The following is a 23,143-nucleotide window of genomic DNA, read 5'->3' on the forward strand; positions in this document are numbered from 1 at the left end:
CTGCAGAAAAGTGGGGGACCTAGTTACAGTGCCAGTGCTAGTGACTACAGGGGACCAAGGTCCCTTCCTGGGTAGGAACTTCAGCACAGGACAGAAGAGTGACCACACCTCCCTAGATGATACCCCCTTGGAAGCATTAAAAACCTACAGATACCCCTAGAGCTCACTCTTAAATCAGCAATACATAAGGCTTAAAACTTGGGGACAGTGGCTTCTCTACCACAGGAACTGATCCAAACTTCAACAAAAGTTAAAAATTAAGAAACAGGCAGAGGAAAAAAAATGAGCAAATAACAAAAAAGAAACATAGAAGGTTACTATGGTCACAAGGAAGATTAAGACACAAATGCAGAAAATAATGACATCAAAACAACTATGATCAAAGCCTCAAAAGAAAAATGTGAATTGGAATACAAGTGCAGAAAAAAATCTTTGAAAGAGCTCAAAAAGGATTTTAAAAATTAAATTAGGTGCATGAAAAATTAGAAAAAGAAAGAGTGAAAGATGATTATGAACAGAGAATCAACACCTTGCTATAAAGAGACACAAAAAAAACTTGAAAAAATTTACACCTTAAAAGACATAATAGATCAAATGGCAAAAGAGACAAAAAAAAATCCACTGAAGAAATCCATCCCTTTGAAAGTAGAATTGACAAAATGGAAAAAAGAGATTCACAAGCTCATTGAAGAAAATAATTCTTAAAACTTAGAAGTGAGCAAGTGGAAGCTAATTTCAGAAGACAACAAGAAGCAATAAAACAAAATCAAAAGAATGAAAAAAATAGAAGAAAATGTTAATATCTAAACCAAGAAGAGCAAAAAAAGCAGAAAAAGATAATTATAGAGCAATTTCCCTAATGAATGTTGATACAAAAATTTTAAATAAAATACTAGCAAAAAGATTACAGTAATAAATCACAAAGACCATGCATGATGACAAGGTGGAATTTATATCATGAATGGAAGGATGGTTCAATATTAGGAAAATTATCAGCATAATTGACCACATCAATTACAAAACCAACAAAAATCATATAGATTACCTGAAAGTTGCTGTTCAATCACTTTTCAATTGTTTGACTCTTCATGACCTCATTTTGGGGTTTTTCAGCAAAGGTGTTGGAGTGGCTTGCTTTTTCCTTCTCCAAAACATTTTACAAAATAGGAAACTGATGCAAACCAGATTAAGTGACTTTTCAGAATCACAGAGCTAGTAAGTATATTAAGCCAGGTATGAACTCACAAAGGTGAGTCTTCCTGAGTCCAGAACCTTATGCTTTATCCTCTGCACCATCTACTTGTCTGATTATTTGAATAAATGTGGGAAAAGCTTTTGACAAAATACAACAATAATTCCATTTAAAACCCTAGAAATCAAAGGAACAAATAGAGTTCTCCTTAAAATAATAAGTTAATATCTATCTAAAACAACCAGCAAAGAATTATCTTTAATGGGAATAAGCTAGAAGTTTTTCCAGTAAGATCAGGGGTGAAGCAAGGATATTCATTATCACCACTATTATTCAATATTGTACTAGATGTGTTAACTATAGCTATAGAATAAGCTATAGATATAGAATAGAAGAAGCTATAGAATAAGAGAAGAAAAAAATTGAATATACGCAATGAAGAAACCAAAGTATTACTCATTGTAGATGATAGGAAAGTATACTGAGAAAATCAACTAAATAACTAATTGAAATAATCAACAACTTCAGCAAATTTACAGGATATAAAATAACCCCACATAAACCATTAGTATTCCTATATATTATCAGCAAAGTCCAACAGGAAAAGATTGAAAGAAAAGTTCATTTAAATTAACTTCAGATAGTATAAAATACTTAGGAGGCTACCTGCCAAGACAAATCCAAAGTACAAAGTACACAATTACAAAATACTTTTCATAGAAATAAAGTGAGATCAAACTAACAAAAATTATTTTATAGAACTAGAAAAAATACTTACAAAATTAATCTGAAAGAAAAAAAAATAGTTAAAATTATCAAAGGAATCAATGAAAAATTGGGAAGGAAGAGGGGTTAGCAGTACCCATATCTCAAACTGTATTACAAAGCAGTAAGAAATACAGTAGTGGGCCAGTGATATAGATTAGATACATAATACACAGTATTATGTAGTAATCTAGTATATGACAGATGTAAAGATTCACTATTTTGCAACAAGAATTTACTATTTGACAAAAATTGTTGGGGAAACTGGATAATAATTTAGCAGAAACCAGATATATGCCAACATCTCATATCATATAGTGAGATAAAATAAAGTGGTTATATGACCTAGGTATAAAGGATTTTATTATAAGCCAGTTAGGAGAGCATCAAGTATTTTACCTGTCAGATTTATAGATAAGAATTTATGACCAAATAAAATAGAGCAAATGAATATTTAAATTATTTTGATGGCTATAAAATGAAGAATTTTGATTACATCAAGGTAAAAGAATTTTGCACAGGCAAAATCAATGCAATTAGAACTTTTTTAAAAAGCAGAAAAAAAAATTTACAGTGAGTTTCTCTGATACACAGAGAAAACTGATTTAAACATATAAGAATAAGAATGATTCATTAATTTATAAATGGTCAAAAAATATGGACAGTTTTCAGAAGAATAAATCAAAGCTATCTATAGCCATATAAAATGCTCTACATCATTATTGATTAGAAAAATACAAATTAGAACAATTCTGAGGTTCCAACTCATACCTATCAAATTGGCTAACATGACAGAAATGGAAAATGATAAATATTAGAGATGATGTGGAAAAATAAGGACACTTGTTTGTGGAATTGTAGAAGTACTTTAACCATTTTGAAGAGCAATTTAAAACCACGCTCAAAAGGGTATAAAACTATACATATGTACAGACCCAAAATACCACTACAATGTCTGTACCCAAAGACATCAAAGGAAAAGGACCTATATGTATAAAAAGATTTATAGTCACTCATTTTGTGTTAACAAAAAAATGGAAATTGAGGAGATGCCCATCATTTAGGGAATGGATAAATAAATTGTAGTATATGATTGTGATGGAATACTATTGTGCTATTGGAAATGATGAACAGAATGATTTCGAAAAAAATCTGGGAAGACTTACATGAATTGATGCAGAGTGAAATGAACAGAACCAGAAAACTATACATGGTAGCAGCAATATTGTATAATGATCAACCATGAATGACTTAGCTAACTTCAGCAATACAATAATCTAAGACAATTTCAAAAGTTTCATAATGAAAATATAATCCATCTCCAGAGAAAGAATTAATGTTATCTGAAAGCAGATCAAAGCATACTCTTTTTTACTTTCTTTATTATTCTTGATTTTTTGGTCTGTGTTAGCAATATGGCTAATATGGAAATATTTTGTGTGCCTGCACATGTACAATCTTCTCAGAGAGGGAGGAATGAAGGAAGAAAGGGAAAGAATTTGGAACTCGAAATTAAAAAAGAATCTTGAAAATGTTTATTTACATGTAATTGAGAAAAATAAAATAATTACATGATTTTTTTAAAGCTATGGTTTTTGGAAGAACTTGTCACCCAAGTCCAGGATGCAGGTTAACTTTTGACCTAATTAGATCATAATGTTGAAAATTTTTGTTTACATGTAATTGAGAAAAATAAAATAATCAGCACAGTATTTATTGACTTGCTATTCAGTTTTACTTATATTGAATTCTATTCACAGCTGAATAGACTAAGCCATCTAATTGGATCTTAAACCCAGATCCTCAGCCTCTCAAATCTACTTCAATATTTTGGTGGATCTAAGATTCACTGCATATCCCCACATTTCTAATCCCTTTGAGATATTGCTATTTCTTCTACCCTTCATCTATCTCTGTCCCATGTGAAAAAATTCCTTGTTTGTAAACATGGTTCCTTAATATTTTTCTCTAAATTCCTTGAGGATACAGATTTATCTTTTATCCTTATATTCCCAGGGTCCCTTTGCAGTTTCTCACACACAGTAGGCACTTAATAAAGTTATTGAATTTGAATTAAAAGAATTTCACCAAAATCCATCCCATTACTAAGTCTGAAAAAAGATGTTATTGTAAAATTAACTTCACCATTTTTACCCTACCAATAAATAAATAAATATATTTTATAACTTGGAGATCTTGCTCTTTGTCTAGTATATGTGAAAATGTTGTAATTACTAGATCACCAATTTGCAGGAATTTGAGCATAGGAAGATGTAGAAAAATAGTAGGAGAAACCCTTTGTGAGCATTGCAAGGAGGGAATTTTTTTTTTTTTTTTTAGAAATTATAATATGTACAAAAAATGAGTGTTGAGACTTAGTTTTTTCCAAAATCTTTTATTTAATAAATGCATAATTATACTTTAAAAAAAAAAAAAAGAAGGAAACGATTGGCTATCCACCTCTCAAGATTGGCTAAGGTGACAGGAAAAGATAATGATAAATGTTGGAGGAAATGTGGGAAAACTGGAATGCTAATACATTGTTGGTGGAGTTGTGAACTGATCCAACCATTCTGGAGAACAATTTGCAACTATATCCAAAGGGCTATCAAACTGTTCGTACCCTTTAATCCAGGAGTGTTTCTACTTATATCCCAAAGAGATCTTAAAGGGGGGAAAAGGACCCTCAATGTTTGTAGCAGCCCTTGTTGTTATGGCAAGGAACTGGAAACTGAGTGGATGCCCATCAATTGGAGAATGGCTGAATAAGTTATAATGGTATATGACTGATATGGAATATTATTGTTCTATAAGAAATGATCAGCAGGATAATTTCGGAGAAGCCTGGAAAAAACTTAAATGAACTTATGCTGACTGAAATGAGTAGAATAAAGAGAACACTGAACACAGCAACAAGATTTTAGGATGATCAATTCCGATAAGCATGGCTTTTTTCAATAATGAGGTGATTCAGGCCAATTCCAATAGACTTGTGATAGAGAAAGCCATCTGCACCCAGAGAGAGGACTATAGGAACTGAATATGGATCACAACATAGTATTTTCACCTTTTTGTTGTTTCATTATTTGTTGCTTTCTTTTTCATTTCTTTTTCTTTTTCTTTTTGATCTGATTTTTCTTGTGCAGCATAATAAATGTGGAAATATGTTAGAATTGCACACATTTAACATATATTGGATTACTTGTTATCTAGAGAAGAGAGAAGGAAGGGACAAAAAATTCTAACACAAGGTTTTGCAAGGATGAATATTGAAAAGTATCTTTGCATATATTTTGAAAATGAAAAACTATTATGTAACCAAAAAAGGGCTTTCTAGAGCCCCCAAATTGGGGTAACAAAACGTACTGTGATTTCTTGATCCTCCACTCTGGGGTGAAAAAACATACTGTGTTAGTGGAGGAGTGATGAGGTAAGACTCTTGAAGATTGTTAAAATATGGAGTTTGTTTATTCCCAGTTCTTTCACCCTTATATACCCTAATACCCTTATATAACCAAAGCAATACTGCACATGTGTTTCTGTAGGACCACATAAACAACTTGCTATTGTATGTAAATGACTCTTTGCCACTTGGTATCACTCTGCTTCAACTATAACACAGGTTGTCACTGCCCCCTGACTTCTCAGGAAGGCCGAGAGCCTTAGGGGAGATGGGGAGCTGAACCAGATATTGTCAGCAGGTTCCCTCTGAGCTGAAGGGTCTTATACTTTGCCCAGAGTTCCCCCACTGTCCGTGGCCTCTACAGAAACAGTTGGGTATCCTCCATTCTTTTCCATCTGAGTATCCAAAGTATCAAGAACACCCATCCCTTAATAAAAATGCATAAGGAAAACTTTAAAGCAAATAAATAGATTTTATTTATAGTTTGGGATATATACAGTTTAAGTAGTGCCAACAATTCTAGTTAATGGGAAAGAAAAGTTTCTTCCTAAGGGTATATTTAGGTTGTGGCATCTGTTTCCCTTTGTTCTTAATGTCAATTTTTTGGCTCACTTCAGCATTTACATTTGTCAGGATGTCGAGGATATCCAGTCTTCTGAAAAATAAAGCATCACAAAAGAATTAACCAAATGATGAATTTATACTATAGTAAACTAGAGAATAACTCCTATTCATAACTCCATGGTTTCAACATGTACAGTAAAGTGAGTAGGTTTACAGTCATGTAAGCTAGTGATCAAATTGTTTTTTCTCTCCCCAATGAGGATACCCTAGGAAAGAGTGGGATGGGATATTATACATTAGAATTTTTTTTTCTGTACATTTCACAATATTCTAAGCATCTACTAAGTTTTTGGAGTGATTCCAACCTCACTTTCTCTATGTGATGAAAAAAAAGACATCACTGGACATCATAGAGTTACTTTCTATAAAGGACTCTCACTTGTTAAAAATAAAGCACAATGGAAAGTTGACATACTCATAGAGGAAAGGAAATTGCTACACTATCTCAGCATTCTCCATCATGAATGTGAAGTATTTTCTCAGTGCCTGAGCAAATATCAGGATTGCAAAATTGAGTGGGCAGGTATTTAGAGATGGGTGGTATGGGCAGGCCAAGAAGAGCAGAAGGAAGAAAAGTTTTTGAAAGTCATAATTACCGAGGACATCCTTCCTTCAGATTCTTGCAAAGGGACTGTATATACCAGGTTCCATCTATTATATGTCGATAAGAGATGTAATTCTCCACGGTTGCCATCCCCAGCAGAAAGTCAGCCTCATCTGGAATGCATTCACTCTGAAGCGATGTATCCATTTCCAAAAATTCTCTTTCCTGCTTAGAATCTGTGTAAAGGGTGAGCCCACTCTGGGTGGTTCTGCCTTGACAAGCTTGGATGAAGAATACTTTGGGTTTACCAGCAAGGGACACACAATTGGAACTAGAGAAATATGATGTCAAATCTCTGATGGCTACCTCCTGCCCATCAGTGCCATAGATGGTGCCTTTATCCCCGTGGGACAGGATGCAGCAAACAAAGCAATCTTTATCTTCGTGGTTCTTCTTCTGGAAGCTCTGTAGGTCTTGGTGTATTTGTTTTGCTGTGCGATCTTGTAAAGTCACAATTTCAAAATGAAGCTCCTTGAAGGTATTTTTAAGAGCTTCTAAGAAGAGAAACAATGAAATAAAAGAGGAGTCAAAAATAATAGTGTTTAACACTATTAATCACTCTCTCCTCCTTGATACTCGTCTCTTTTATCTTTCAGTCACCACTCTCTCCTGGTTCTCCTACCTCTCTGACCACTACTTCTCAATCTACTTTTCTGGATCCTTCTCTATATCATGTCCTGTAATTGTAGGATTCTATCCTGGGTTCTCTGCACTTCTCTCTATTTACTACTATGGGAGCTCATCAATTCCTATATAGTTACTTCCCAACTTTACAGATTTACAGATCTATCCACCCTGCCTCAATCTCTCTGCTGACCTCAGCATTGCCTCTCCAGCTGACTTTCAAAAATCTCAAACTGAATGTCCAATGTACAAATTAAATTTAACATGTCCAAAATGGACTAAAGTAAATAGGAACTAGAATTCAGGAAAGAAACAAGGAATAGCTATCTCAATCTGGGAATCATATGTATAGAGATAATAATTGAACCCATGGGAGGTGATAAGATCACCAAGTAAGAAATTATAGAGTGAAAAAGAAGAGGACCCAGGACACAATCTTGGACCAAGAATACCCATAGTTAGTGAGTATGACAAGAAGAATCAAGAACCTGAGAAGTAATTGCATGGAGCTTGAAGAGTAGTCAATTAACTTGGAATGAGGGATGGTTTGAGGGGATAGATTTTTGGCAGTGCAAAGGTCAGGATAACTGGGGGATAAGAAATAGTTAAATTGTCCAAGAAGTGACTTTCACTCCAGAGAATCTTTCCTGGAGTGACTAGCAGAAAGAGAAGAAAGTCAGAAGCATGGCCCAAGAAAGGTCTAGCAGAGGGGCACCATGAGATTGTCCTGTGGACAGTTTTGCCATGACTTAGTTACAAGGGGACTGAAGTTGTCTCATGATGAAGGATGAGAGAAATTATTTCTCTTATATTAATAACCAATTATTGAGATTGTTTTTCTTTCTTTTTTCTCATTCAAAAAATAAAATTCTGTAAGTTAATACAGCAAGTCTTTGAAGAATATTACTATCTTGATGAAAAATGTACTTCATCTAGATCATCTTACCTACTGGAATTAATAACCCAACCAACTTAAAAACCTTATAAGAGAATCTGATCTGGGTGAATTCCAGCCCATTGTGTTCTACTAAGACTTAGTTGGGAAAGGAGAGGAAGTAGGTAGGGTGGGGGGAGGAGGGGTCGACTAATTGATCCTTTATCTAGATTGCCCAAAGATATAGGGATGGTCTGAGAATAAGAGTAGTATAGTCAAAGTCAAGTCTCCCAGCCCTTCATTAGAATAGGCCCATTTCTCATTATAATATTCATTTTCTCATTGTTAACCAATTGATTGCCACCTGTTGGGAACATCTACTCTTCCAAGGGAACATAAGCATCAAGAGGCCTCCAGGAGGAGTCTGATTTATGAGAAAAGGTCAAATGATCATACTTTAATTAATCATTCACTAGCCATAATTAATAAAAATGAAAAATTACTAAGAAATTAAGTCTCTTAAACTTTTTATATGTCACGGTTAAGAAGCACCTTCTCCCCTCACTCTCCCCACCAATTATTGGTGCTCAAAAACAAAAATCTAGTTTCTCCATATTAGTTATGTGTCTGAATATAGATGATAAGAGTAGAGACAGAGGGATGAGAAGAAACAGGACATCTGTCACACTAGTGGGTCCGAATCTGTTACAGAAAAACCAATAAAGTTTATATATAAATTGAATCATGACTAGTTGATATCTCAGAACTTCTCTGAAACATTTTTCCAATTAGTTTCTGCTAGAAATAATAAAATTTAGAAAAAGATAGCTATCACATAAATACCTGCATCTACATCAGTCCCTTTCCTATCCTTTAGTTCCTTGTGCTCAGGTTTTTCCTCCCGTGCCCTTTGGAAGTTATTATTGTTGATGATCAAGCAGTATCCCCGAGGCCTGCTGCTCATTTTATATGCTTTGTCCTGGACCTGAAAAAAAATGAAGACACAAATCAAACTTCTCACTCTGTGAGCTCCAGCCCAAATAGTATTTTTTTCATTAAAAAAAAAAGTTTCATTTGTAAAACAGAGACTGAATTAAATGACCCCCAAAGTTCTTTATTCCTCCAATTTGTCTTTTCCTTTTTTCTCACCTACTCTAATACACATCTCACACTCCTCCCCAAGAAATGGATACTGCTCTAAAGCTCCTCATCACATTCCTCTCACTTTCTCTGTTTCCTCTCCATCATTGCTACATGCATCTAACAAGGATGCTTTATACACACTGAGCATTGGAAAGGTCTCAGCTATGTATTAAATATAAATATTATGTGTATACACATACATGATACATGTAAGGTATTGGGGGGATGTGGTGAGTTCAAATGTTGGAAAAAGTTCAGATCTTTTATTGTCTCTAATATAGCCCAGTTAGCTTAGAGGTCTATCTCTCTGCTTGGTTCCAAGAGCTCCCTCTGAATGTCGCCAAATCCAAGGGTTTTGTCCTTTAGCCTCTGCCTCTGCTTTCTTCAGCCTCCAGCCAGCACAGCTCCTTCACTTGGGGCTCAGCAGCTTTCTGGTGAGTCTTTCAGACCAGCTTGGTCTCAGTTGGGGAAGTGCAGGAGCCCAGCCACCAACTACAGTGGTGTGAGATGAAGATGAATCTGGTTGTCCACTGAACTCTCCACTCGTAGCTTTATCCTCTGAAAACCACCAGCCACCAAGTAGAATATATTCTGGAATAGCTCTCTCTCTTCACTGGCTTTATATCTGACTCTTCTGAGAGAATGGGATTATGGGTTTTCTCCCATGGTGCTCTCTGGCTCTAAGAGCTTTAAGGGAGGTGTGAATTCACCAAGTTACAAAGTTTACTTTGTGAATCTGGCAAACTTGTGAACTCTGATGAGTAAAGGTGTAAACACAAGCATTGTACTAATTAGTTCTACTTAGTACCTTGTTTCAGATTCTGGCCCAAAACACCTTCTTGTAAGATCAGATCAACTCTAATTAGTTAGCAGTTTGTAAAGATTCCAACATCTTCCCCTTTCTTTTGTTAGATGAAAACACCAAAGGAAATAGGAAATCAAATCAGATTAGCGGGTTTCTGAAGGGGTACACATAAATCCATCAATATGGGAGGCATTATACATAATTTACATAAGCACATAGCAATATAACACAGGCTAGTAGTAAAATAACATGAATTATCCTGAAAATTTACACATGTCCATAAATCCTAGAAATAGTCCATAAGGAATCCATTGTCCATTAGTTCATGTGCCAGGAATCTAATAATTCCTATAAGCTCTGAAGTACTGAAAAAGGTCTCATCAACAATTTTTCATCTCAGGGAATCCAATGATTCTTGATAGTTTTTCAAGAACTGAAACAGACTCATTTTGTCTTAGGAAATCCAATGATTCCTGAAGATTTTAAAAGTCCTTTTAACAGTCTCATAGTCAGCCATCTGATTCTTTCTCCATCTGTGGAAATATAAGCAGATCTTCTTCCCCAAGCAGTTAACCTAATTCCCTTCTATTTACCAAATTTGGGATTTCTCCTCATCATCTGGTAATTACATTGGAGCCATTTGCACTGGATATTGCCTTGTTGTCTTAAAAGGCCTGTATTCTTCCCAACTGTAATCCTGATTGCTTTTCTGTTGGTTGATGACATCAGAGTCCTGAATTTCTAAAGTTTCTCTGGGTGTAACCTCAGCTGCTATCATGCCCCACCTGTCCTTTGATTGATACTTTGGAGCTGGGCCCTGCCTCTCATTCCTCTGGGTCAATATACATTTAAAGGCCCAGTGAAAGCCTCGATTTATTTTTGGACATGGGGTTTTGGGTTTTCTCTCACCCTGTCTTCTCACTTTATCTCCATTTCTACATTGGGCTCTTAGGTGTCCAACTTTTCCACACTGAAAACATCGACGAGTTTCTCTAGAATTCCTTTGCCAAGAAGGACCTTGTCTTTCCATGTTCATCATAGTTTGGGCATAATAAGCATTTGTGCCCACTGTGGCACAGCGTCTTATGATCTCCTCTAAAGGAGCATTTTTGTCTAGCCCCCATATAATTCTTTTGCAAACCTCATTGGCATTTTCCTTAGCCAAATGTCTAGTCAGTATTTCTGTTGCTGCATTGTCTCCAATGGTTCTTATTACAGCTGTTTGTAAACGTCCCACAAAATTTGCAAAAGGTTCATTGGGACCTTGCTCTATTTTTCTGAAAACTTTATTTCCATCTTTCTGTCCAGGGAGAGAACTCCAACCTTTTATTGCAGCCTTAGAAATTTGCTCATACACTGTTATGGGATAATAAATCTGTTCTGAACTCTCTGCATACTGACCTTCACCAGCTAGTTGGTCGAAAGTGATTTGTCCAATGGCTCCTGTTTGTCTGTTGCATTGGGCTTGAATCCTACATAATTCATGAAACTCCGAAAGCCACAATAAATTTTGTCCAGGTTCTAGACATGTTCTGGCTATAGATTTCCAGTCATTCGGGGTTAAGATTTCATAAGACAAATTATCCAGTAACATCTTCACATAAGATGATGTAGCTCCATAAAGAGTGCAACCCTTTTTCAAATCTTTAATTTTTCCCAAATTAAAAGGAGTGTATTTTCTCTCTTTTTGACCTGAAGAGTTGAGTTCTTCAATCACAGGATATGCATTTATAAAATCAGATATGTCTTCTCCTTCATTTTTTGCCTTAATTAATGCTTTTTCTAATCTTGTCAAATTCTGCTTTACAGGAGAAGCTGACTGTGTTTTTGTCTCTCTCCCTCCCCCTTGTTCCACCCATGAAGGGTTAATTGCAGGGGGAGGGTCATGAGATGTGGAATCACCTAATTCCTCCTGCTGTGAAGTATCATACTCAGAACTGTACTTAACTCCATTCTTATCTGATTCTTGCTCCTTTTCACCTAGTATAGTTGGCACCTCTCCCTCCTGCTGTTTCTTTTTCTTCATTCTAACACTTAAATAATTTCTTATAGCCAATTGTATTAAATTGTATGTATAAAGTATGTCTTTAGAAATTGAGCTTGGATGAGAATTGTAGAATTCACTTAGCTGTTCTCCCACTAACTTCCACTCATTTGGATCCAAAATTTTTTCTGTAGAGAACCAAGGAGATGTGTGCTGTACAGTTTTTAAAAGATCAACGACATGTTCCCAGGTTATAATTAAACCTTGATTTTTTATAAGTCTAGCAATGGTTTCTGAACATTTTCCTTGAATGCTCTCTAAACATTTTCTTTGAACAGAAACAGAAGACTGTTTTCTAAACATCTGTCCCATATTAGCTGGAATTCTACTTTAACTCTTTTAACAAAATTTCTTTGTTGCACTCACCCTAATTTCTGGGTTGAAGAGTCTTTTCCACTGGATCAGGATCAGAGGCTTTTCCACTTGAATCAGAATCATAGCTTTTCAAATGTTGGAAAAAGTTCAGATCTTTTATTATCTCCAATATAGCCCAGTTAGCTTAGAGGCCTATCTCTCTGCTTAGTTCCAAGAACTCCCTCCGAATGTCTCCAAATCCAAGGGTTTTGCCCTTTAGCCTCCAGCCAGCACAGAGATGGAATGAATCTCTTGTCTCCTTCACTTGGGGCTCGGCAGCTTTCTGGTGAGTCTTTCAGACCAGCTTGGTCTCAGTGGGGGAAGTGCAGGAGCCCAGCCACCAACTACAGTGGTGTGAGATGAAGATGAATCTGGTTGTCCACTCGTAGCTTTATCCTCTGAAAACTCTTTTTCTGCCACCAGCCAGCCAAGTGGAAAATATTCTCCCTTGCCTCGGAGAGAGGGCTTCTGGCATAATTCCGCTGAAATCTCTCAAAGTGCTCTGTGTCTGCACCAGAGTGCTCCTCTTCAATCCAGCTGAACTCTCTTCTGCCACCAGCCAGCCAAGTGGAATATATTCTGGAATAGCTCTCTCTTCACTGGCCTTATATCTGACTCTTCTGAGAGAATGGGATTATGGGTTTTCTCCCATAGTGCTCTCTGGCTCTAAGAGCTTTAAGAGAGGTGTGAATTCACCAAATTACAAAGTTTACTTTGTGAATCTGGCATACTTGTGAACTCCGATGAGTAAATACAAGCATTGTACTAATTAGTTCTACTTAGTACCTTGTTTCAGGTTCTGCCCAAAACATCTTCTTGTAAGATCAGATCAACTCTAATTAGTTAGCAGTTTGTAAAGATTCCAACATCGGGAGAGCAGGGGCTGTTGGCCCAGACCTACAATTTCATTATTATGGGGATACTTCCTTCACTGAATAAGATCAGTAACTCATCTGAAAACTACAATCTTAAAACAAGACTTGAAGTGAGATTTTCCTAATTCACATTGCACTGCTTCTTATACATGATCTCAATCTGAAAAACAGTGGTTAAAACAGTTTTTTAGATGAGGAAACCAAAACTGCTGATCTCTGTCTACAGCGTACTTACTTGCCAAAAAGTTTTACATAGCTAGAACTTACTTCCTTTAACTTTAATAGATATTTTCAATGTATTCTCAGGAGTATGATAAAGCCAGTTGAATCAATTATTAATTTTTCTTCTTTTAAAAAACTGTTTTTTACTTATTTGATTTATTTATTTCTAGGGTATGGACCCTGCCAAGAGGGAATACCGAGGCCACCTCGACCTTTGGTGCACAATAAGTTTTCTGCCACGCTACAAAAATTCCCTGGTTAAGCAAGGAGCAATGATTTGTAACCATGGGAAGAATTTCGTCTGAGGATCATAGCTAGTTGCTGATAAACAGAGATGCCTTAACAAGGCCTCTTGCCTGTAAGTGGATTGCTAGATTGTTGGATTAGCAATCTTCCCATTGACAGGTACCATGTGCCCATGAGCTGTTTCTCTGAATGGTGATTGGAGATTGTCTACCGTTCACATGCTGATCACGCTTGCAAAAATGTATATCAACAAGGCTGTATGGTATAATAAACTGGAGCTCTTTTCACACTCTATGAGTCTCCCATCTCATTCATCTCACCTCAAGATCAAAGGGCTCATATATTTTGAGCTCCTAAAATGGCCGCAACAATTTATTTAATTTATTAATTTATTTAAATTTTAATTTACTTTATTTTAATTTTTATTTAATTTAACTAATTCAATTGATTGATTTAATTCATTTAAATTTAATTAATTAATTTGATTGGATAATTTAATTAAATAAATAAATAATTTGTTTAAAACTTATATACCAAATAGTAAAAAGGGAAAAAAAAAAAACAGAAAAATTGTTATATGCACAGCAGAACATAAAAGATATTCAAAATATGAGACAAAAAATTTCCACTTCAAGAAAGCAAATTTCAGAGCTGTCCATCTTTATGTCATTGTAGGTTTTAGTAAAATAAGTAATTTAGTAGTAATTTAGTAAAATAGTAAGCTTCAATTCTCATTCAGTTGTCTCCATAGTTCTCTCTCTAGATATAAATGGCATTTTCCATCCCAAATCTATTGGAATTGCCTTGGATCACCATTTGTTTAAAGAGTTAAGTCTATCATAGTTCATCATCACACAATCTTGCTGTTATTGTCTTCACAAAATTTTCTGACATCCATCTGTTCATCATGTCTTTTAGAACAATAATATTCCGTTGTTTTCATATAATATAACTTATTCTGTCATTCTTTAGTTGATGGGCATCCATCCATTTTCCAATGTTTTGTCACCACAAAAAGAGCTGTTACAAATATTTTTTGTAAGTGTGGTTCATTTCCCTTTTTTATGATCTCTTTAGGATACAGACACAGTAATGGCACTGCTTCTTATCCCTTTTTTCTGTACTTTTTACTTTATTCTTTTTTTTCCCTTTCATCCCTCCCCCAAGAAGGCTATAATTAAGTGTGGATATATTATATATTACATACACACACATACATAGATATATGTGTATATATATGCATATATATCACACATATACATATGCATAGATATCTATAATCATATATATATATGTATACACACACACACATAACATTCATATACATCTGGGTAACTCTGTACCACCCTTGTTTGTTCTCTGTTTTTCTTATGATAGATAAACATCATCCTTCATGGTCCAAATCTTTCCATATTTTTCTACATGTACCAGTTCATCATTATCTACACCACAACAATATTCCAAACTTATATTATCTAGTTGTTTTAAATATTCTAAAATAATACTAACTAATATGGCTGACATATAGTGTAGTGTCCCTATTTTTCTCTTTTGATTGAATCAATTTTAGCTTTAACTTTTTCCGAGATCAATGATTACTACATCTATCTTTTTTTCTGATAAATTTTACTCCTGATCATTATTATTATGTTTGTATATATCTTATTTCCAATCCCTACTGACTTCTCTACTTTACTTCTACCCCTACTTTGTCTTACATTTTCTTAACCCAACCCCCCCAAATCCCTTACTTATCCTCTCCCCCTACTTTTTCTCTCCCTCTTTCTCCCTTTCCCATTAACCTATATACTTTATCTTTTTCTCATTAATCTACATTTCCTTCTACATTCCCCTTATCCTATTCCTTCTTCCCCTTATTTCTTAATAAATTTAGAACACTTTTATATCCTTCTAGATATATATGTATTGTTCCCTCTTCAACCCATTCCCAATGTGAGTAGGATTCCAGAATTATCACACTTCTTCTCCCATCCACACTCACTCATATAACATAATTACTCCTTTTACTTTTTCCTATATAGTATTAATTTTTAGAATCATATCATACTCAGCTCTACCTCAATCTTTCTTTTGAACTACCCAATTACTAATGACAATCTAAGACAATTTTCATTCAGGATTATGGTTAAAATTTTATTGGTTATGATATTTTTGGCCATAAGATTAGTTCTTCTCGTTGATATATAATATTCCAAGAACTGTAGTCTTTTAATGTAGCTGTTGTTAGGTCTTGTGTGATTTTAATTGTGTCTCCATTAAATTTGAATAGTTTTTTCTTATTGCTCGTAATATTTTCTCCTTTATCTGAAGGAATAGCTATGATGTTCCTGTAGGATTTCCTCATTGGATCTTTTTCAAGTAGTGTGGTGAGCTTTTTCTTCTCAAAACACAGCCAGGTGATAAAAGTTCAGATCTTTTATTATCTCCAATATAGGCCGGTTAGCTTAGAGAGCTTTCTCTCTGCTTGGTTCCAAGAGCTCTCTCCGAATGTCACCAAATCCAAAGGCTCTGTCCTTCAGCCTCTGCCTCTGCTTTCTTCAGCCTCCAACCAACACAGAGATGGAATGAATCTCTTATTTCCTTCACTTAGGGCTCGGCTAGCTTTCTGGTGAGTCTTTCAGAGCAGCTTGGTCTCAGTGGGGGGCGTGCAGGAGCCCAGCCACCTACCACAGTGGTGTGAGATGAAGATGAATCTGGTTGTCCACTGAACTCTCGACTCATAGCTTCTTCACTCTGAAAAACTTCTTTGACTGGCCCATTGAAGCTCTATTTATGCTCCTTCAAGAGAGGGATTGTGGGTTTTCTCCCATAGTGCTCTCTGGCCCAAAGAGCCTCAAGGGAGGTGTGAACTCATAAAGGTACAAAGTTTACTTTGTGAAGCTGGCATACTTGTGAACTCCAATGAGTAAAGGTGCAAACACAAGCATTGTACTAATTAGTTCTACTTAGTACCTTGTTTCAGGTTCTGCCCAAAACATCTTGTAAGATTGGATCAACTCTAATTAGTTAGCAGTTTGTAAGGATTCCAACAAAGTAGTGATCAGAGTTTTTTTGTATTTATATTTTCCCCTCTTGTTCTAACACTTCAAAGCAATTTTCCTCTTTTTTCTCTTTTTTAAATTAAAGCTTTTTAATTTTCACAACATATGCATGGATAATTTTTCAGGCTTGACTCTTGCAAAATCTTGTGTTCCAATATATGTTAAACATGTTTAAAAATATATGTTAAATCATATATATATATCTTTATATAATTATCTTGCTGCACAAGAAAACGTCAGATCAAAAAGGAAACAAAAATGAGAAAAAAATAAAATGCAAATAAACCACAATAAAAAGAGTAAAAATGCTATGTTGTGATTTACCCTCAGTTCCCACAATCTTCTTCTGGATGTAGATGGCTCTCATCATCACAAAATCATTGGAACTGGACTCAGTCATCTCATTGTTAAAAAGAGCCAAGTCCATCAGAATTGATCATCATATAATCTTGTTGTTACCATGTACAATGATCTCCTGGTTCTTGTGACAATAGAAGGGCTGACATCAACCTTTTTGCACATGTGGGTCTCTTTCCCTTCTTTAAGATTTCTTTGGGATATAAGCCCAGTGGAAACACTGCTGGATCAAAGGGTGATAGCCCTTTGGGCATAGAAGAACAATTTAATTATTATTATTATTATTATTTTAATTAATTTAATTATTTCTTGTATTATTTTTTTGATTGTTGCTTTCAGGCAGTCTTGCTAGGATAGAGGACTCTGCCAAGAGGGAATACAGAGGCCACCTCAACCTCAGATGCAAAATAAGTTTTCTGCCATGTTGCAGAAATACTCTTGTTGGAACAAGGAGCAACATGGGAAAGAGGACAATCTGAGAGTCACACTTTAGCTGCTCGTAAACAGGGATGTCTTGACAGGGCCTCGCCTGTGACAGAGTTACTCATGGGGCTGGGTTGGCTCTCCTCCCATTGGCAGACACCATGCACACTAAAACCAACGAACTGCTCTTTTGACTGGTGACTGGGGATTGCCTGCTGTTCACACACTGATCACTCTTGGGTTTTCAAGGTATCATTTCTTCCTTAAGATTCTAGATCTCATGGACAGAAGCAGCTACACCCAGAGAAAGAACACTGGAAATGAATATAAACTGCTTGCATTTATGTTTTTCCTCCCGGGTTATTTATACCTTCTGAATTCAATTCTCCCTGTGCAACAAGAAAACTGTTTGGTTCTGCACACATATATTGTATCTAGGATATACTGCAACCCATTCAACATGTAAAGGACTCTTGCCATCTGGGGGAAGGGGTGGAGGGAGGGAGGGGAAAAATCGGAACAGAAATGAATGCAAGGGATAATGCTGTAAAAAATTACCCTGGCATGCGTTCTATCAATAAAAAATTATTAAAAAAAAAAAAAAAAAAAAGAAAAGAAAAGAAACTTCCAAATATTTAAAAAAAAAAAAAAAAAAGGATTCTGGATCTCAGAAAATAAATAAATAAATAGAAGAATATAAATTTTAAAAAAATATTCCAAGTCTTCTTTTTTAGTTGATTGAATTTCTTCACATAATCTTCTTGTTCTTGGATTGTTCTTATCTTTTAAGTTTTTCCTCAACCTCTCTTTGACTTTTGAAGTCTTTTATATGTTCTCCTATGGATTCTTTTTAGGCAAATAACAAGTTGATAATAATCTTTGTGGTAGGAGAGGTTTTTTTTAAATTTCAGTATCCTTCTCTGAAAACGAACTCTGATCTTCCCTATTCCCATAGGGATTTTTATACTTAGCTTCTTTTTCCTTTGCCTGCTCATTTTGTAGCAGGTTGTTAATGTAATCCTCTCTACTTCTAGGATTTGGGAAATGGTGCTTCTGGCTTCAGGTTCTTCTTTCATTCTCCCCTCTGGTCTGGAATCCTCAACTAAAGCCTTTATCATCCTATTTGTAGCCAGCATTGCCCCACAGCTTTTGCATTTACTGGGTATGTGCCAGGGCCACTTCTTGGCAGCATACCTTAGATTGGTGTTGTGTATCAATTGATTTTTCTTCCATCTTCTCTGATTCAGACTCCTGACTCTCCTTGCTGCCTAAGAGGTAAAAATTCTGTGGTTGGTCAGATTACCTCTGAACCCATTTAGTCCCAGAGTTCCCTGATTGCTATTTCAGCAGAGCGTCCTTGGAGGTGTTTATGCTTCACAGTGACCAAACCTGAGTCCTGATATCTTTCTTCAGATGTCCAATTGTCCCACTATTCTGCCCAATTCCTATTTGCTTCTAAGCATTCTATGTTTGCATTGAGGTGCAATTTTGTCCTGTTTGTAGGGAAAATCTGAAGAGATTGAAATTTTCTAACCTACTCCTACTCTATCTTCCAAGAAACTCTCAATTGTTAAATTTTCAGCGTTGAGTCTTTATATCTTGGAAATTGACAAATGTTACAAATCCAGGCTTGATTTCCTGTTTTATTGACTGATTAGACACTAAAAATGTGAATAATACAGATTAAATGTCAAAAGTCTGCCAAGTGAACATTTTTTCCCCTTTAGAGAGCTGGGTGTCAAACATTTGCCACATACCCCTACTTACAATACAGGAACTTTTCAGAGACAATGCTTACAAGGACATCTTAAAAGGAGATATTCTTGAGCAAGATAGCCAAATGGCATTTTCTCAGATCCTGTTCTGTCAAATGCTAGGGCTGGGAGAAGTAGCCCTATTTGTCCTGTCAAGAGTGGGGTTTGCATGCTGAATTCAGGACTCAGACTGTTTGCCCAAGAGGGATAACTGGGATTTTATTTGTTTGTAAAAGAAAACAATTACTGTCTGCTTATTAAGGATGAAGAAACTGTTTAACTTATCAAGAATTCTAGAGCCTTCCACACCAAGATACAATAGTCAAATTTGTGAGTCCATGAAGAATCTGATATACTATTATAGCCATATACTAGCGGAGAGGTGGGAAGCTTTGTTTTAGGGCCCTGCCACTAATCTCGGATAAAGACAACTAGATAGTATGGTGAACAGAGTGCTGAATCTGAAGTCAGGAAAGATCTGAGTTCAAATCTAGCCTCAGATACTTACTAGCTGTGTGACAAGTAATTTACCCTAGTTTGTATGTTTCCCAATCTGCAAAATGAGCTGGAGAAAAAAACGCCTAACCACTCCAATATTTTTGTCAAGAAAATCACAAATGGGGTCACAAAGAGTTGGACACAACTGACACAAATGAACAATAACAACTTCTCCTTGATAACTAATCTTATACACTTCTTCTCTATGAGGAAGAAAAGGAGAAGGGTCTAGAACAATGGTTCTCAAACTCTTTTTCTCAGTATCTTTACAATATCAACAACTATTGAGAATATATCCAGAGAGTTTTTGTTTATATGGGTTACATAATAGATATTTATCATAAATAGAAAAAAACCTAATTTTGAATTTGTAGACCCTCTGAAAGGATTTCAGAGACCCTGCAGGATTCACTGCGCCACACTATAAGAACCACTGGAGAGTCCTTTCTCTATTCAACATCTCTGCCTTGGGTCTTAATATATAGAAGATTTTTTTATCTTTCTATTTCTCTACTTATGTAACAACCTGAAAAATGGAAAACAATAATGAGTACAATATAGAGGGGAATGAAGATGAATGTAAACATACCTCTTCTCCTGGAAAATCTCCAATTGTTGCCTGCTCAGTCATCATTTCTTCACCTAAAAGCAAGCAAGATAAGAATAAAATTAAACGAGCTTAAGAAGGAGCAAAGAAAAATGCAATACTATAGATACATCTAGGATAATTTTCAAACTGACAATTCAGTTTACAAAAAGAATGTTTTAGGCCAGATCTATCTTAGGTCAATAACTCACTTCTACAGATTTATATTGACCCTAGAAAATTATTCATCTTTCAGGATTCATACTTGATAATAAGAATTTTTAAAAGGTATATTTTTTACATGAACTGATGCTATGTAAAGTGAGTAGAAGCAAGAGAACATTTTACACAACAACAACAGGATTATGTGATGATCAACTGTGATGGACTTGGCTCTTTTCAACAATGAAATGATTTAGGCCAATTCCAATAGACTTGTGATGGAGAGAGCCATCTGCATCCAGAGAGGACTATGGGGACTAAAAATGGATCACAACATAGTATTTATGCCTTTCTTCTTGTTGTTTGCTTGCTTTTTTCTTTCTCATTTTTTTTCTTTTTGATTTGATTTTTCTTGTGCAATATGATAAATTTGGAAATATGCTTAGAAAAATTGCACATGTTTAACCTATATTGGATTACTTGCTGTCTGGGGGAGAGAGTGGAGGGAAGAAAATTTGGAATACAAGATTTTGCAAAGGTGAATGTTGAAAACTATCTTTGCATATATTTTGAAAATAAAAAGCTATTATTTTTAAGAAAAAAATCTCATTTCCTTCAAAACTCAATTCAAGCACCAGCTTCTAACTAATGCCCTTCCTGAATCCCCAATCTAATTTGATTATGTCCTACCAAATTTCTTTGAATTTATTCTGCATATATTTATTTATACATATTATTCTCCCCTTTTTTCTCCCATAAGAATATATGCTTCTCAAAGGCAAGTATTATTTCATATTCTGCTTTTTTATCCCTGGTACCAAACACATATGAGCCCTGCACATATTAGGCTTAATGAATTCTCATTGTTGACTTGTGATATGATTTATTATTGGTTTTTGTGAAGTTTATGATGATTTAGTGCCCTGAGACTCCCTTTGCTTGGGAGCTGTAGGCTATGTAAGCAAAACCTTTCCAAGATTAACCATCATCCCCTCCTCCTTTTTATCTACCCTTATCAGCCTCATCTATAGTTTACTCTTTCCTACCCTTCCCCTGTGATCTAAAAACTTTATTCAATTATTATTATTAAGATGCCTTCATATTAGACTTATTGGTTGTTTGTTCTCCTTTATTCTCAAAGAGACCCAAAATGACATCATGAGGATAGAATCAAATTACAGTGTATCCAAGTATGGCTAATCAGAACAATACACTTTCAGAATGCTCTACCACTAGTTGGATACAAATAGTTCATATGAATATTTGGAGTGGAATTAGGCCTGTATACTCCATTCAGAAATTACTTTACAAATATGTTGTATTTCATATATTGCATTTAACATCTATTTTAACATAGTTAACATGCATTGGACTACCTGCCATCTAGGAGGGGGGGGGGAGAATTTGGAACAGAGTTTGCAAGGATCAATGTTGAAAAAATTACCGATGCATAGGTTTTGTAAATAAAAAGCTATAATAAAAAATATGTTGTATTTGTACATTGTTTCTCACAATAGAATACAAACTACTTGACAGTAGCAACTGTTTCATTTAATCATTGTGTCCCCAATACTGAGCAGAATGGTTGGTATAAAAATGTTAGTTGTATTGAATTAAACAGTAGAAAGGAGGTGAGGAAAAGGATAGAAATAAGTAAAATACATATATCTTCCCAAATTATCTTTATTTATTACCATACTGGCTTTCCACTGGACCTCTCTCTATGCTTCTTTCCACTAGATAAAAAAACAACAACATATTTGGTTAGAAGCTATTGTGACAATAATGATGTCAAGTCATCAAAATTTGACAAATAAGAAACCAGTTTTTCTACCTCTGGTCAATTCATAGTCTTTGATTTTCTTCACCAGAGTTTTATCAATGACATCACAAACTTCCTTCAGGGCATCCAGGTTTTCTTCTCCTAAAATCCCTCGTTTTTCCATCTCAATGAAAATATCGATTAAGGTCTAGTGGCAAGGTAAGGATAAGCAGGGAAAGAGTGGTTGAAAAGATTAGATTGTAAGCAATGTTTTTCTTTGGTTATTGACATTTTTGTTAAATTTAAGAACATTTTTTTTAAAGCAATCATAGCCTCTCCTTATTTAGATTGGGCAAAGATCCTTTGTTGTAAAAGGTTTTTAAGCATCTTTAGACAACCTACCCCATGTTTTCTGGGTATGTTCTGGTCTGTAAAGATAGTAACAAGTAGAGAAGATTCTAAGTAGTCCTGAGCATCTCTATCATGAGTCAGCTAAGAGATTTCAGTTCCATTGAATAAATAAAGTCCAAGTTGAAACAAAGATCTAGAAACTATGGCATCAGATTTGGATATATTCATGACATTGCAGACTGTCTCTCAAGTCCACTGCCAACTCTCCAAACCTATGGCTCATCCCAATCTCTAATTAAGATGAAGGCCAGATGAAAGGCAACATATTATGTGTAATTATATGCTGGATGTACAGCCAAAAAAAATGGGTTTGAGTGTCCCTGTCTAACACAAGCTATATGACCATGCACTAA

At 35.3% G+C, this 23,143-nt stretch overlaps 1 protein-coding gene across 2 annotated transcripts in view; it reads right to left on the reverse strand.

The window, feature by feature from the left end:
- Window positions 1-5,812: 5,812 nt before the first annotated feature.
- CASP8 (caspase 8) overlaps window positions 5,813-23,143 on the reverse strand; it is a 66,444-nt gene continuing 49,113 nt past the window's right edge. The window contains exons 5-10 of one of the 2 annotated variants that reach the window (XM_051983790.1): window positions 22,452-22,587; window positions 22,312-22,353; window positions 20,459-20,511; window positions 8,930-9,071; window positions 6,581-7,082; window positions 5,813-6,012 (exon numbers count right to left, since the gene is read on the reverse strand). In XM_051983790.1, coding sequence (XP_051839750.1) covers window positions 5,880-6,012; window positions 6,581-7,082; window positions 8,930-9,071; window positions 20,459-20,511; window positions 22,312-22,353; window positions 22,452-22,587 — 1,008 coding nt within the window. In that variant the 3' untranslated portion in view covers window positions 5,813-5,879. Of the gene's footprint in view, window positions 6,016-6,580; window positions 7,083-8,929; window positions 9,072-20,458; window positions 20,512-22,311; window positions 22,354-22,451; window positions 22,588-23,143 lie in introns of both variants that reach the window. The other variant, XM_051983789.1, reaches the window with a different exon arrangement.

The sequence above is a fragment of the Antechinus flavipes genome, chromosome 3 (assembly GCF_016432865.1).
Source record: "Antechinus flavipes isolate AdamAnt ecotype Samford, QLD, Australia chromosome 3, AdamAnt_v2, whole genome shotgun sequence".
Taxonomy (NCBI): domain Eukaryota; kingdom Metazoa; phylum Chordata; class Mammalia; order Dasyuromorphia; family Dasyuridae; genus Antechinus; species Antechinus flavipes.